The sequence below is a fragment of the Limulus polyphemus genome, unplaced genomic scaffold, assembly GCF_000517525.1.
Source record: "Limulus polyphemus unplaced genomic scaffold, Limulus_polyphemus-2.1.2 Scaffold210, whole genome shotgun sequence".
Taxonomy (NCBI): domain Eukaryota; kingdom Metazoa; phylum Arthropoda; class Merostomata; order Xiphosura; family Limulidae; genus Limulus; species Limulus polyphemus.
Genome location: NW_013665820.1, coordinates 476,281 through 490,886, shown reverse-complemented (window position 1 = coordinate 490,886; position 14,606 = coordinate 476,281). Strand labels below are relative to the sequence as shown.

At 29.7% G+C, this 14,606-nt stretch overlaps 1 protein-coding gene across 3 annotated transcripts in view; it reads right to left on the bottom strand.

The window, feature by feature from the left end:
* The window catches only part of LOC106478430 (ras association domain-containing protein 1-like), a 70,256-nt gene that overhangs the window by 12,906 nt on the left and 42,744 nt on the right, over nucleotides 1-14,606 (bottom strand). For 2 of the 3 annotated variants that reach the window (XR_002609899.1, XR_002609898.1), the window contains exons 7-9: nucleotides 13,812-13,924; nucleotides 12,992-13,101; nucleotides 12,253-12,638 (exon numbers count right to left, since the gene is read on the bottom strand). Coding sequence is in view for 1 of the 3 variants with exons in the window: in XM_022382015.1 (XP_022237723.1) it covers nucleotides 12,453-12,638; nucleotides 12,992-13,101; nucleotides 13,812-13,924 (409 nt within the window). In the remaining 2 variants the exon portion in view is untranslated. Of the gene's footprint in view, nucleotides 1-3,701; nucleotides 12,639-12,991; nucleotides 13,102-13,811; nucleotides 13,925-14,606 lie in introns of those variants that run through there. The other variant, XM_022382015.1, reaches the window with a different exon arrangement.

The following is a 14,606-nucleotide window of genomic DNA, read 5'->3' as shown; positions in this document are numbered from 1 at the left end:
AGGGCAATTACCATGGCTAGAAGGACCAAATGATCCCTTATTGTCCACCCATAGGCCTGTGTTTTTTAGGAAAAAATTAGTTTTGGTCTTGGCTAAAAAGCCAAATGGCAATGTGATCCATCATCCTTAAAATAGTTACACATAGAAAAAGGTCCATCTAAATAGTTTGTCAGAAATAATGAAAATCTTGGACAAATTATTTTCAAATTTCAGGGAGCAATAACTTCTTTTAGAAATATCTTGGGAACATAGTTTTTGATATGTTGTTCAGGGGAGTTGTTACTGCTATGTATAAGTGGATTAAACTGTCTTACAATTTATTTTATTTAACCTTATTTTGGGGTTATTTCCACTGTACTATTATTGGAAATGAAGCTCTGCCTTCAGCAACGGTGGAAGGAGCTCAAGTGTATATGAGATGGCTCTACCTGATGACTGGTAAAGTCATTGTGGTCTTGCTAATGTAACTACATGCAGAATCGCATAGAAGTTTGTTGGATTGAACATATGCACAAGCTTGGTACAGTGCATTCTTTCAGTAGAGGGACAAGTGCATTCGTGATTCTTGATGAAAGATTCGGCACAAATGCTACTTCTACATTATAAACTTTGTTCTTAGAAGAGAAAGGATCATAGCTTGATTGGCTGTTTCACTAAACTTTATATTGTTAACTGAACTCATCACCTATCAGATAAAGAGTTAATAGTTTCTATTCCTGAATAAATATAAAATGTGCAGTCATCCCAATTCCTTGAATCAGAGCATATACCAAATACAACTGTCTAATGGGCCATTTGCAACCATCTTTTGTCATTACATGTTGTTTCAATAAGGAAAATTGCATTGCATTTGTTTTTAAGCAAAGGAGATTGACTTCAATGAATTGTTGACAAAACTATTTGGGTTTTGATGCAATGGGTGTATCCAGCACAACAGAGAGCCCAGGTTCACTAAGTAGCTGTGGAGATTTTTTCTCCTGGATGCCACTGTTCATTGTAATTTTACTGAGTACAAAAAGAGATCGCTACCAAAGTGAGGGCTTTTTTACATTTGTCATTTCTGTAAGAAGTGTCAAAGGGGAGATATTCAATTCAATTTAATCGACATGGTATAATGAAATCATGCATGTATATAATACTGACATGAAAATAAATAAATAAATATTTATATATATATTTTGTTTTTACTGAACAACAACAAATGTATACTCAAACACATTCTTTTCTTTATGCTTCTTTTTCTGTGCATGTTCCTATCTTCGAAATATTTCCTTCAATCGGTTGATGGAAGAAGTTCCATTTCTTTTGTGCAATTGCCTCATGAAAAGAAACGTTTTCATTCTTAATAAATTTTTTTTTTTTTCAGACTGACTGTTCAGTATATACAAAGACTGATGGATCAATGTTAATTTTGATAAGAAATTTTAAGAATTGAAAAAAATAATTTTCCTGTAATGTACTCTTGAAAAGAAGCATTTTGATATATAAATATATATATATTTCTCTAGAACTAACTGTTCAGGAGATACAGTGTGACAAACAGACATACATTTAGTTATTATAGGGCAAATGGATGACTTCCGTGTTCTGGATTCTTCCCTGGTACAAGAAATTTCTAGGGGTATGGCTTATTGCAGGTTTCTTCCTAGATGGTCCAAATGCCCAAAGTTAATCAATATTCATTTGTTTTCCATTAAATATAGGGAATATTTCTGTCTAGAAAATGTTACATCTTCAATCTTCAGAGGCTCTCCTGAACTTTTCTAAACAGGCCATATCTTAGATTGTAAACTAATAATCATTAAAAAAACAGTTTAACTCTTTTCATTGGGTATAGGACTAACTAAAAAGTATTTCCTCTAAATCTACTTCGTTTAAAATTTGGGTTAATTTTTTTTCCAGCTTAACTTTAAGTTACAGTAAACTTTAGCCAACTCAGTTAATTTTGAACTGTTTATTTGGTTTGAGCTATATATTCTTTCATTGTGTTTGTGTTGGAATGTTTTTATCAGGGAAAACTAAAGTCTCCATTTCATTTCTATTCACAAATTCACAGACATTCCTATATATTTCCACTGACCTTTGTTTGCCAAGAATGTCATTGCACTTAGGAGGTTAATTTTAACTTTGGCTGAGTAAAATTAAGGGATTAGGATTATTTTAACTGTGGTAATCATGCTATATCAAACTCTTTTTAGGCCTAACAAAAGTAATAAAATCATATTTGACAGCAGATGTTTTTTCTTCAAAGCTCTTTATAGATTTCTAATCAGAAGCATTTTAAAACAGTATTTCTTATGTACTCTTCTCTGCACCAATTACTGCCCATAAGGTCTTTCATTCAATACTCATAATTTAGTTTGGATTTAGAGTAGATAAAAGTATATCTAGTGTTATTTGCTTGCAGTACAATATATTTAGTGCAATAGTGTAAAACACCTAAGCTGGAAAGCACTACAGCTTTCACAAAAGTGACCAACATTTTAGAACTTGTCTTAGATTTTTTTTATCCAAAGCTACACAAGGGTTATCTAAATATAGCTGCCCTAAATTTTAACTGATACACTAAAAGGAAGGCACCTAGTCAACAGCGTGCACTACCAACTCTCATCCAAACTGATAGTGGGATTTGACCCTCACTCTTATAGTACAACCATAGCCACAAAGTACAGAGCACATTACTGCAGCAATGGGATATAAACCATAATTCCTTGGATTCACTGTCCTGGTATACCATCACTTTTTGTTAAGCCTAAGAGGCCTCACTGCTTAGCCAGCTTAGGTGTTTCATTTCATTGCAAAAAGACTTCAGTACAGAAACTGAAATGTTGTTTCCTTTTTTTCTTTCAACATGCAGTTGTAATTGCATTAAAGTTCTCAAGCCTACTGCATTGTATAATGAACTTTGCTTACCAGTGTAAATTCATAAGACAATACTGTAATATAATATCATGGAGCCACATATAATTTGTTCAAACTAATGAGGAAAGCCATCTATCAATTGATGATAATCCTTTCAATTTTCTAACACAGATAACTTCAAAATATAACCATATATCTGTTCAATAAAAGTATTATAAAACCAGACTGAGGTTCTAGTATGAAGCAAAATCTATAATTTTTCCATAATTGATGTAAGATAGTGTTGATATAACTGTGACCTACTGTAAATGATTACTTATTGTTGCACAAATCTAAACCTTCACTTATGATTTGCATCAATTTAAGTTACCATTTTTATATCTAATCCAAATTTTACAACTAATTTAACTGTCTTAAAAGTATGTTTTGTTTATGAATATGTTTAAATCTTGAAGAGTTTTGATAAAGGCTGTTAATGAGATTCAGGCCTGAGATATTTGGAATATGTAGGTATTATTCACTGAATTATACTGGTGTACCTACCTCACCACTTTTATCACACATACCATTTTAAAATTCACAAAACTATAGCACTATAATAACAAATACCTCTAATCTCTCCTGTAACATTAAATTTGACCACTATTCACTAAACCCTAATCAATTGGCTCTTAGCAAAATTTCCTCATTAAGTTTAACATAAATCAAACAGTCAGTTTTTGAGAAAGGATGTGTACAATCAAGTTGTATTGGTAAAACAATGACTTCAAACAACATTAAGCAGGTGTAAAATACAACCATGTTTCATTTAAAAGTAAAGCACACAAGAACCACAATGGTAAAAGATAGAACAGCTGGTAATTTATTTTTCCTGGGTACACTTACAACATATTCTTCCTTACTCTGGTTGACAACAACTACCAATAACTAATTAGTTATTCTTATGACTAGCTGAAAACAGCATGTTAATCATTATACTTGTTACTAACATAAATATTGTTCATTTAAATGTCCCATGTACTTGTGTAATGAATATAGCCAGTGATAATGAGAAATTAATATGTACAAACTTAATTATGTAGACAAACAATTTTGAAAACCGTGGATTTAAAATAAAAGAGCTTAACTAATTTAGGTAAAAATCTTGTGATCTTTCATTAGCATTTAAATCCCCAAACTACATGAAAAACTGCTAAAATAACAGTAATAAGCTAAATTTCAAGCAAATCTAAAATGATCATACATTATTTTTAGGCAATTGTAACATGATTTATGCATGTAATTCACTGTTTCTTGCCTTTAGAAACTAAGATAAGACAAATAATCAACATTCAATGAAACATAGATAGTATTATCTTAGATAGGGCTATGTTCAAGAGTTCATTCACTAAGCAAGAATTCGAAGAAAGTTCTAAATTTTTGGAAGTATGTCTGCCAAATTTATTTTTTATTCTGTTATTAACACAAACTGGTGCACAATGTTTGAATAGCTATTACACATTAAATGTCACTCATATGATAAATTCAAATTTTTGATTTGTACAATGCTAATTACTGGAACAAAAATTGTATTAAAAGCACAAATATACCATCAAAACATTATACACAGGATATAGGATCTCCTTTTTTGTGCACTGTAGCAGACCATTGTGGTTAAGGAAGGGTGGGGGGGATCATGAGGTGGTTGCATTGCTTCAATAAAATATAATAAATGCCTGATGTAGAAGACATAAGAAAATCTGTGTTTACTTTCTCACCAGTGTAATTGTTCCTCTGTTCTATTCTGCTGTTTATTTATAATTATTTTTATTTATTAATTTGGCTGATGCCTTTGTCAAATATGTATGTTTAATTAACAATGTTCTTTAGAGAAAAAAAGGTGACTAATAACATTCTCTCTTGTAACCTTTTGTTGTAGTTGAAGGTCCATATTTATATCTTAATCAAACTGTTAGTGCTACTCTGTTCTATTTTGCTGTTTATTCATTATTATTATGTGGCATGTTTAATTAATCAACAATTTTATGTTAAAAAGACTATAAATGTTAATGTGCTTGGAATGGCAACCATTAAATAAAAATTTGTTTTGCTCAAGTCAGGTGCAGTTCTTTCAACTGGCTGCAATAGGGTTCTCTTGCAATGCAAGCTTACTGTATGTAAGCTATATGAGTATCACACATAGCATGAAGTACATGTACATAATCATTTAAGATGTAAGAACATTTTACTATTTGATATAATGTATTTTAAAACTACATGTAAACATTATTTCATTTATATAGATTGTGTATAAAATGAAAGAGTTTTTAATCAAATTTACATAAACAGTTAGGGTGATGGCATCAGTACAATATGCAAATTAGTAGATGTGAAAGTTTGAACCTTCATTTGGTTACATGTTCCAAACCATCAAAGGGCAAAACTTACCCTTCATTCCAGCCCTAATTATCAATAAATATATAATGAAGTATTTCAAATGTTTTCACTTTTCACTCAGAGTTCTCATGTATGAGGCACAATAAAAACTCAGATAGCTATCAAAAATACAAAACATCACTCTTTTTCCTCACAACATATTCCATGAATAAACTTCTCTTTAGAGTTCAGACTATTTAGTTAGCCAAGATTTGATGTCCAAGTAAATCTGTATTAAAGTTTAACAACTCAGAAAAACACACAGTTTGCAAGGTACAAATTTGTTTTTCTTTTACACTTAAATTCCAGAACAAGTTCCTATTACTAAACTCAGTGTTTTATTTATTGGAATCTTGAGGGATGTCAATTAACTGGGAGTGTAAAATATTTCCTCATTTATAATAAAGTAGAATAAAAGATGTAAGAAAATGCACTAGATTTTCAAAGGACAGAATTAAAACTAGTTAGCACTGGAAAACAAAGTAATATAAATTACACTAAATACATGCTCACATCTAAATGCACTAACTCTCCATAACAAACCATTTTTCCCAACACTGTAAAATGGTAAAATGAATCTCTTACTTCACAAACAAAAAGAACAGTAAGAAAGAAAAGAGGAATGCATTAGACAAAATTAAAAGTAGATTAATGAAGCTATCAAAAGTAAAACAAAAAATTCACATATGTAACAAATCATAACAATGCTTAAAAAGTAATACCATTTTCATTTCCAAATATTTAAAACTTCATTCTATTATTAGTAATTGGAGAAACTGCAGCCTTAGGCTAAATATTATTTAAACTAGATCATAATATTTTACTAAATGAAAACTTCCTGCCACAGTCTGTCAGAAACCACTGAAATTAATCACTGTATCAGACCCCCTACAAACATAGCAAAAATGTTAGTTGCAGCTACATTCATGTACATGTGTCTAAAATTTGTAAATTTATATCCTTTTTTGAGTAGATCAAAATGGAATTTCATCTCCAGTCAGATAAACGTGATACAACAGTTTTTGCACACAAACAATGAATAAATCATAAGGTACCAAACATAAACCACTGCAGTCAGTTTCATTTTATGGGAATTAATAGACTTGAAAGTAAAGTAAAAATTAAGATGTAAAAAAAAATTATAATTTCGTATTGTTTGGGTCAAATCCTTCAAGTCAGCAATACATGATTTTTTAATTTATATTTCTGAAAATCCAAAAGTTAATACTACTTAAACTCACTCTAACTGTCCCTAAATCAACATAAAAACTGTAGAAGATACAAACATTTTTTATGTATTGAAGTAGATGTGAATTCTTGTACATTTGAATCATCAAATCTTCTGAATAATACATCTAAATGCTAGGAGTGGACTGTCAATCAGATATATTATAAATTTTTAGTTGACTTAAATTGAACAGTATAAATCACTAAAATCCAGGGATTTTAAGCTTTTCTTCTCTGTATGTTATGTACACGTACATGACTCTTATTAGCCCAGATGTTACCTAGTTCTGGTTGTCATGTTTCAGCATTAAAACATGTGTCACAATTTGTAGGTGGTATTGGGTTTACTGAATTTAGACCACATAAACATGATTATATAAATGAAAAATAATATAAAAAGTATCACACATTGTTATATATTTCTTCTTTCTATCACATAATTTACATTTAATCTTTTATGTGACTTGTTTTTTGAACAACTGATGGTAATGAAAGATGTGTCAAAAAGTTTCTTTCAACAGTGTTTTAACAACACTAAGATATTATGTCCTGAAAGCACAGTTTAAGTGGGGAAATGTCATGGAAAGAAATCTAACCCCACAACCTTACAAACTCAAAATCTATGACATATACACTGAAAAACAATTTACAATGTTTCTACACCACAAATAAAACTTAGTTGTAGGAGGAATTAATTTTCATATTTTTTGATATATCCCGTGTACTCTTTACAACAATATTTCTAAAATCTGGGTGCAAGTTAGGAATTCATTTTCATTACACCATTACTACTAAAACTTGAAAACTCTGAACACACAAATCCATCCCTATGTTCATGTTGTTTCCAAACAAAGAATTTGCATTTAGTTAATGCTTCCAATTTCAAATGTTTACATTTATACTGTAATGGCTTAAAACAGCTTCTAGCATAAATGTCCCATTTACTAACACTGACAGTTCAAATATTACACAATAAACTTTTTCTCCAAACAGTGTACATTATGAGAAAATTATCCAATGATTCACATACTCTTTTACAATATAAGGTGCAAGGTTAGGCACTTTGCTAGAGTAACAAAACTTTAGTTAAGGAAATCACCTTCTGGTCCCTGACACAAAAGGCCTCAAGGTCTATTACAGAAAAGAATTCATTGAAGGCCAAAAACAATGGGTGGAATATCTCTCCTACTTAAAAGCATACAGCAAGATTAAGGTATTTTTTACCAACCTTTTTTATTCATTAAACAATAAGAAACAAACAGGTATATTTAAACCTGTAAAGTTTGATTCCATAGTTTAAACACTAGCTAACAAAAAAGTACAATTTCAAACATATCACAACCAAAGCTATAGCTTTCCTTTACAAAAATTCTGAGAATACTTTAATCTTTAAACTACCAAAAAGAGAAGTTCAAATCAGTTTGAATAAACATTAGCATTTGCAAATATACATACATACCTATATACATTTTAACTTCTTCAGCAAGCCAACACAAATACTATATTATTAGTACATGCATTTTTATCATTCCACAGTTCTTAGCTACCACTGGTAAACTTAAACGTCCCACAGTGGATGTAAGTTTCAAAAATTTTCACTTTGGTTTCTTAATCATAATTGTAGCTGCAACCTTTTGAGACACACCCAGTATAAGATATTATGAAAACTCACCAAACACTCAACACACACATTAGCATACTTGAAACCCACCAGTTTTTTTTTCTTTTGCATTGATAAACATTTTAAATAGGAAGAAAAAACACTGAAGGAAATATAGATATATTTTTTAATATCTAAGATCAATAAATTGTAGTTCATTTCTTCAAATAATCATTTTAGATGCAACAAGAATGATAGTTCTGTCTCTTATAGTAGGACTGAGGTTATTTGGATTCAGTGCTCTCAGAGGAGGATTTCTATTTTGAATAATACGCTATACAATAACTATTTTCATGTATAATCTCCAAACTCAGTAATAATGAAAATTCAAAACTTCTTCACTGTATTAAGAACTTTACAAGGTTTAATTCCCATCCCTTTTCTACAAAACAACTGACAATACTTAGAAGTCAGACCACTGATAACTTCAAAGAAATAGGTCAGACTATTTTTTGCATTCATATTACACATTAATGACACATTTTCTATGTTAAAACATTTGATCTGTCTTCCTCCAATACAAAATATCTAACTATTAACTTAAGTAAGATACCATGTACTACATTTCTTTTAATTCTATAATTATCCTTGGCAAAACAGTAAAGGTTCTTATGTAACTAATGTAGAATATCATCTATTGATTTTCACATTTTACAAATTCTTCTACTTACACAAAGACATGACACAAAACGTCTGTAGAATTTAAAGTGTCAATGTATCAGTGATGTTTAATTTTAGTTACTTACGTGTAAAATAACATTCAAGAGATTCTAGCTGAGTTATTTTAGGCCAAACCTTAAAATTATAATAAAATAAGCACTTTAGTACTACTTTTAAGAAGCAGTATATATACACATACACACAAACAGCAAAACTATTGAGAATTATAATAACAGGAAAGAAACAAACTACTTAAATGGTAATTATACACACATGGCATACACATTTCTAACCTGCTTAGCATGAATGATATATCATCACATATGGTGTACAGTTCTACTTCACTTAACATATTAAATACATGACGTATACAGTTCTAATGCACTTTACACAAATGCTAACTAGATACATCATGACCATCAAGATGATTCAGCATGACCAACTTTCTTTTTTCAAGTTTCTTTTATGTTAATTAGTTAATGAAAACTTCTAGGCAATAGATCTAACTAAATCTATCAAGAAATAAATGGGTACTACATGACATTGAAAAATTCATGCTCATCTTCAAAATTACAACAGTACAAAGAATGGGCAAACATACTAATCAGTACATAATTTTGCAATCCATTTCTTTTGAAGCTTCTGTAATTGATACAAACTTGGAACCACTGACTTGATTCATGTAATCTTTATTAAATTATTAAACCTAAAATGTCTGTTAAATTTATAGCCTTAAAATAATTTTAGTTATTGAAAATAAATTACCACTAACTCCAGGATGTTACTCTTTATCAAGAACATCTTAGGATGCAAAAAGTTGGCATATATTATAATTACATTGATGGCATTTTTGGAGTGTAGAACAACAGCCTCCTAAAAGTCTACAACTATTTAAACACTCAAGATGTATGCATTAACTTGACACTTCAAAACTCTATGAAACAAACAGTCTTTTATAAATATGCACTACTGGCACTTGTGTTTAAAATTTTTTAAATTATAATAAATAATTGAAAACAACATTTTATATTTATACAATAAAACCTTTATTGAAGCTGTATGGCTTCCACTTTAAACTATCTCTCTACAAGTACATGTTTCGATGTGATCTACGTCGTTCTCAGGAGTAACCGAGTATAAAATAGTCTTGTAAGTTACTCCTGAGAATGACGTAGATCACGTCGAAACATGTACTTGTAGAGAGAGATTTTAAAGTGGAAGCTCTACGGCTTCAATAAAGGTTTTATTGTGTAAATATAAAACGTTGTTTTTAATTATTTATTATAATTTAAAAAACAGTCTTTCTTAGACACACTCCTCACCATAGAAAATAATATCCTGTTCAATAGTGTCTAATAAAAAAAAAACGTAGAACAAAACCCATCACCCTTGTTATGAAGTAAGAGGACATTCTCAGTGAACTACACAGAACTGACACATTTGCAATTGGCAATGATAGATGCAAAACTGAACTATGGAGTTACCCTTTATGATAATGGATATCCATCATATTTCATTAGATTTTAAACAAAAACATTAATAAAAACCAAACTAAGTAAGGAAAGCTATTTGAAATATACCAAACATAAACATAAGTGATACCATAACAAATAAAATCTATAGAACAGTTAACAAATCAAAACTACCACTATGCCTTACATAAAAAGAAGGAATAACTTACAGTCCATGTTAATGGTTTCTATTTGTACAAAACAAATATCGAAAAAAAAAACAACAATACATGAAAAAAACTCAGGAGTCTCCAAACAATGTACAGACAAAGGAGTTGTTTATGAAGCCATGTCCGAGAAAACCCACGTTTGGTGAAATAGGACAAGCTATTCATGATAGACACCTAGAATACATGCGATATATGTACAGAAACTAAACAGTGATCAATGCTGTAGCAGAACATGTGTAAAACTAACAGGCTTTCCCTATCCTAATCACCCCTTAAAACTGTCATTTGCTAAAATTTGCTTAGAATGGAAATATAAAGCTCTTCTAAACCAAAACTACCAACTTCTGCTTAACAAAAATACTGGATGACCACTTACATAAATTTAGAGTGTGTTGGTGAGTAGCATATCTTTTTAATTAGCGATTTTTTTGTTGTATAACTTTATGTCACAGTTTTGTTACAATTTCATTATTTAAATAACTGAAAAATTGTTCTCTTTCAACAGTGTCAGTGGTTTGTAATAGAATATTCTTAGTGTAGTACCATTAGGCAAGAATTAAAGACATTGTTGGGAAAACAATGACATCCTTTTCCAATTTGGATCTACATACTGGTGAAGCTTTTTTTTTGTTTTTGTAAATGATTTTTTACTTAATAAACTAAATTGTTATTGACTATACTTATGTTAAAACATCCTTGATAAAAGTTTAAGCTGAAATGTTAGACAATAATTAATCTACATAGTTTCCTGGAGTTAGTGGTCACTTATTTTCAATAACATGGTATTAAAACTCGAATATGCACTACGAACACAAAAACACAAGAATTGTAATTAGTTATATAATAAATGCATTGCTATTACAGGTTTTTGTGATTTAGATCTCTGGGCAATTTTGTCATGAACAAAGAGGTAAAAATAAGTACATATAAGCTTTCTTATTTTGTTGCTGTTGTAACTTTAAAGTTTTAAGAAATATGAAATTAGAACAATTTATGAATAACAATTTTTATATTTTAAACTTAAACAATATTTCTTCATTAAGATGTTTCATTCATTCAGAACTTAATATTTTACATTTAATTCCTTAACGTCTAATATCTAATGATCAAAGTTACACATGAATTAATATTATTTAATGTCCACTGGAGACTAAGCAAAAAAATTCTGCTTTTGTATTTTCATGATGTACACTCTCCTTTTGTAACATAAGAAAACCCAACATCTTCCAAGAAATATTACATGCACATGTTAAAGTGTAATACCTTCCTCTACAGTGCATTAAATACTCCTTTATCTTTTGTACATATAACATTAAGCTCCCTCTTAGGTTTCCCACTTTGTTTATGATACTTCAAAGCCTGAATCACAGGTTCAATACATGGAAATTCTGTATATGTATTTTTAAGGTTTACTACACAAGTCTATTGAAGATTTAAATCTAAAATTACGTCTAACAGCAATAATAACAATAAATAAAATTACAGCATGTACTGTAATTTTTATTCAGATGCCCATTTCAAGTGTATAACTGCCTCATGAAGATGCTTCATTATTCACTTAAAATAAAACCTAAACTTGATGCAGATAAAGTTTTTGTGAGCTTTCTTAAAATGAATAATAAAATCTGTTTTATAAATTTTGGATTTTGTAAGAAAAACTTTAAAACACAAGAAATATATCTGTAACAATCACACATTACAAAAACTTCTAATTCAGTAAAAATTCACAATATAATGGTACACTAACCTCTGCCTTGCACTATAAACCTCTCAGTATCTCCATCTTAGTGTCACAATGCTCCTACTATCACAGGCCAAGCTTGTATCTCAAGTTAAAATTCTCACTTCTTTCTCTTCAAAGAACATTATATATTTAAAGAGAGCAAATACAAGGACACAATGATGAAGTAACATTGCAAGTGTTTCCTATCTAATATGGCATACAATTCAAGTAGCTGACTGGGAATCAGATTTCTTAATAGAGTTTTGTTCAATTAAATGTTGTTCTATGGCTTCCTGGATCTTATGATGAAGAATTTTATACTTAGTTTGAACTTGTTTGATATATTCCTCCTCTTCTCGATCCAGAATTTTCAAGAAGTTATTCAGTTCCGGGAGAGTAAAATCATCCCACTGAAAGAACAAAATAAAATACTTTTTTTTAAATTAACTGAGAACAAGTTAAGTAAGATAACACCAGGCAAAACCTTCTATTCTTTTTTACATATCATAATCTACATGTAACAATTCTCTTGTTCTTTTGAAAAATATGAATCAATGTTAAACATGTCTAGTTTGCAAGCCTCGTCTTGAAACATACCACCAGATATGTCAATCATGTTAATTTCTGTCTTTAATGTAATTAGTAAAACACATTATCTCTTGTCTTACTCTTTTACAACTCATCAGAAATTAAAAAACTACAGGTCACTATGTTTTTTTACTTTACTCTTTTACAACTGAACAAGCATAGAAAAGATATACACCACAATATCCCCCGTTTCATTCTCTTGAAGAACAAGTTGTTTCTCATCTGTTGACCACTGCAATGTCAGAACCAGAGGTTTCCCCCCATCATGGATTCGCCGAAGTCGCACTAGATAATTTAAATAGTGTTATTACATTTCCTTTTAGAAAACAAATTTAGTAATTTCTGAATATATATATATATTTAGCTTGATTGCATATTTATCATATATTACATTTCATTTTTATGGAGAATTATTTGATTGTCCTGTCTGAGAATTCTTTCATGATTTTTAGTGTAAACATAATTACAATTTGCACTGCATATACTGATATGTTTATTGATTATGAAATTAACTAGTTATTTTTCAGCTATGAACCTAACTTATACACAGTAAGATCTTAGAACTTATGTGCTATTGCTAAACATACACAGGATATTATCTCCTGTATTTTTAAACAGATGAATTAGTACAATGTGTTACGTTGTACTTAAACAAGAGTAAATAGCCATTATATCTATAAAATTATTTACTAGGCACAACAATAAATGTTATTGAATTTCAAATGATATTTAATAATCAAATACAGATTTGAAATATATTTCAAAATAAATTTTGTTTAAGTGATTGTTTTACTGTCATTGTTACAGAAGTAGTAAAATTCAAAATTATATACATTTTGATAATTTAAAACCATACTACAATCATTCTAAAAATGTAACATAGACAACTGCATGTGTATCAAGTTGACAACTCAGTAATAACTAAACACATTTTGAAATTATAAATATTATCTTCATAAGAAACTTATTATATCTAATATTAATACCACACCTACCACGACCATCTTCTTTGTCAAAATATCTCTCATAGAGAGCATATTTGTGTGGATTGTCTGCAACTTTAAATTTTTTCAGTAGTGTACTGATCACTTCTCTTGCTGTAAACTCACTGAAAAATCAGATTGTATCAGTTAGGTTTAGTGTATCTCACTGTGGGCAAAAAATACAAAAACTATTTTTGTATAAGTACGCATATGTTTTATTTCAGAAACTAGGTAGTGCAATCAGGTAAGATGGGTCTAGATACAGTGTGTTCAGTGACTGCAAATATTTAGAGTTTTATATATATATTCTTTAAGAAAAATTACATGCTGAGTAATTATTTTTTGCCCGTTACAGCATTTAAAGAACACACCAAAAAATTAAGTACAGTCACTCATTCTCCATGTAAAATACATAGGAAACCCAGTAATAATTAGTAAGACTCACTGGAATATTGATGGTAATTTTGTTTCATTTTATTTTATGGCTTTATGGACCAACAACCATTCTGGTGCATAACCAGTTTAGAAAAATATATTTAAAATGCTGATAGAGTCCCTTACTTGTAATTTTTATGATTAACATGTATACAATTACAACTAATGTAAATGCAATTCAATGTTTTCATATTTTTTCTAATCTCAAAAACCAAAAAATTCACACAAACAATAATGTAGTGTATGACAAACCCTCCACAGCTCCTGAAGAAAGGTCCAGAAACCAAATGCACTTAATTGATTGACTTTGTAATGAAATATTTTTTTTATCTCTTTAGCATAAATGTATTCATAATCTATAATAAAATCTCT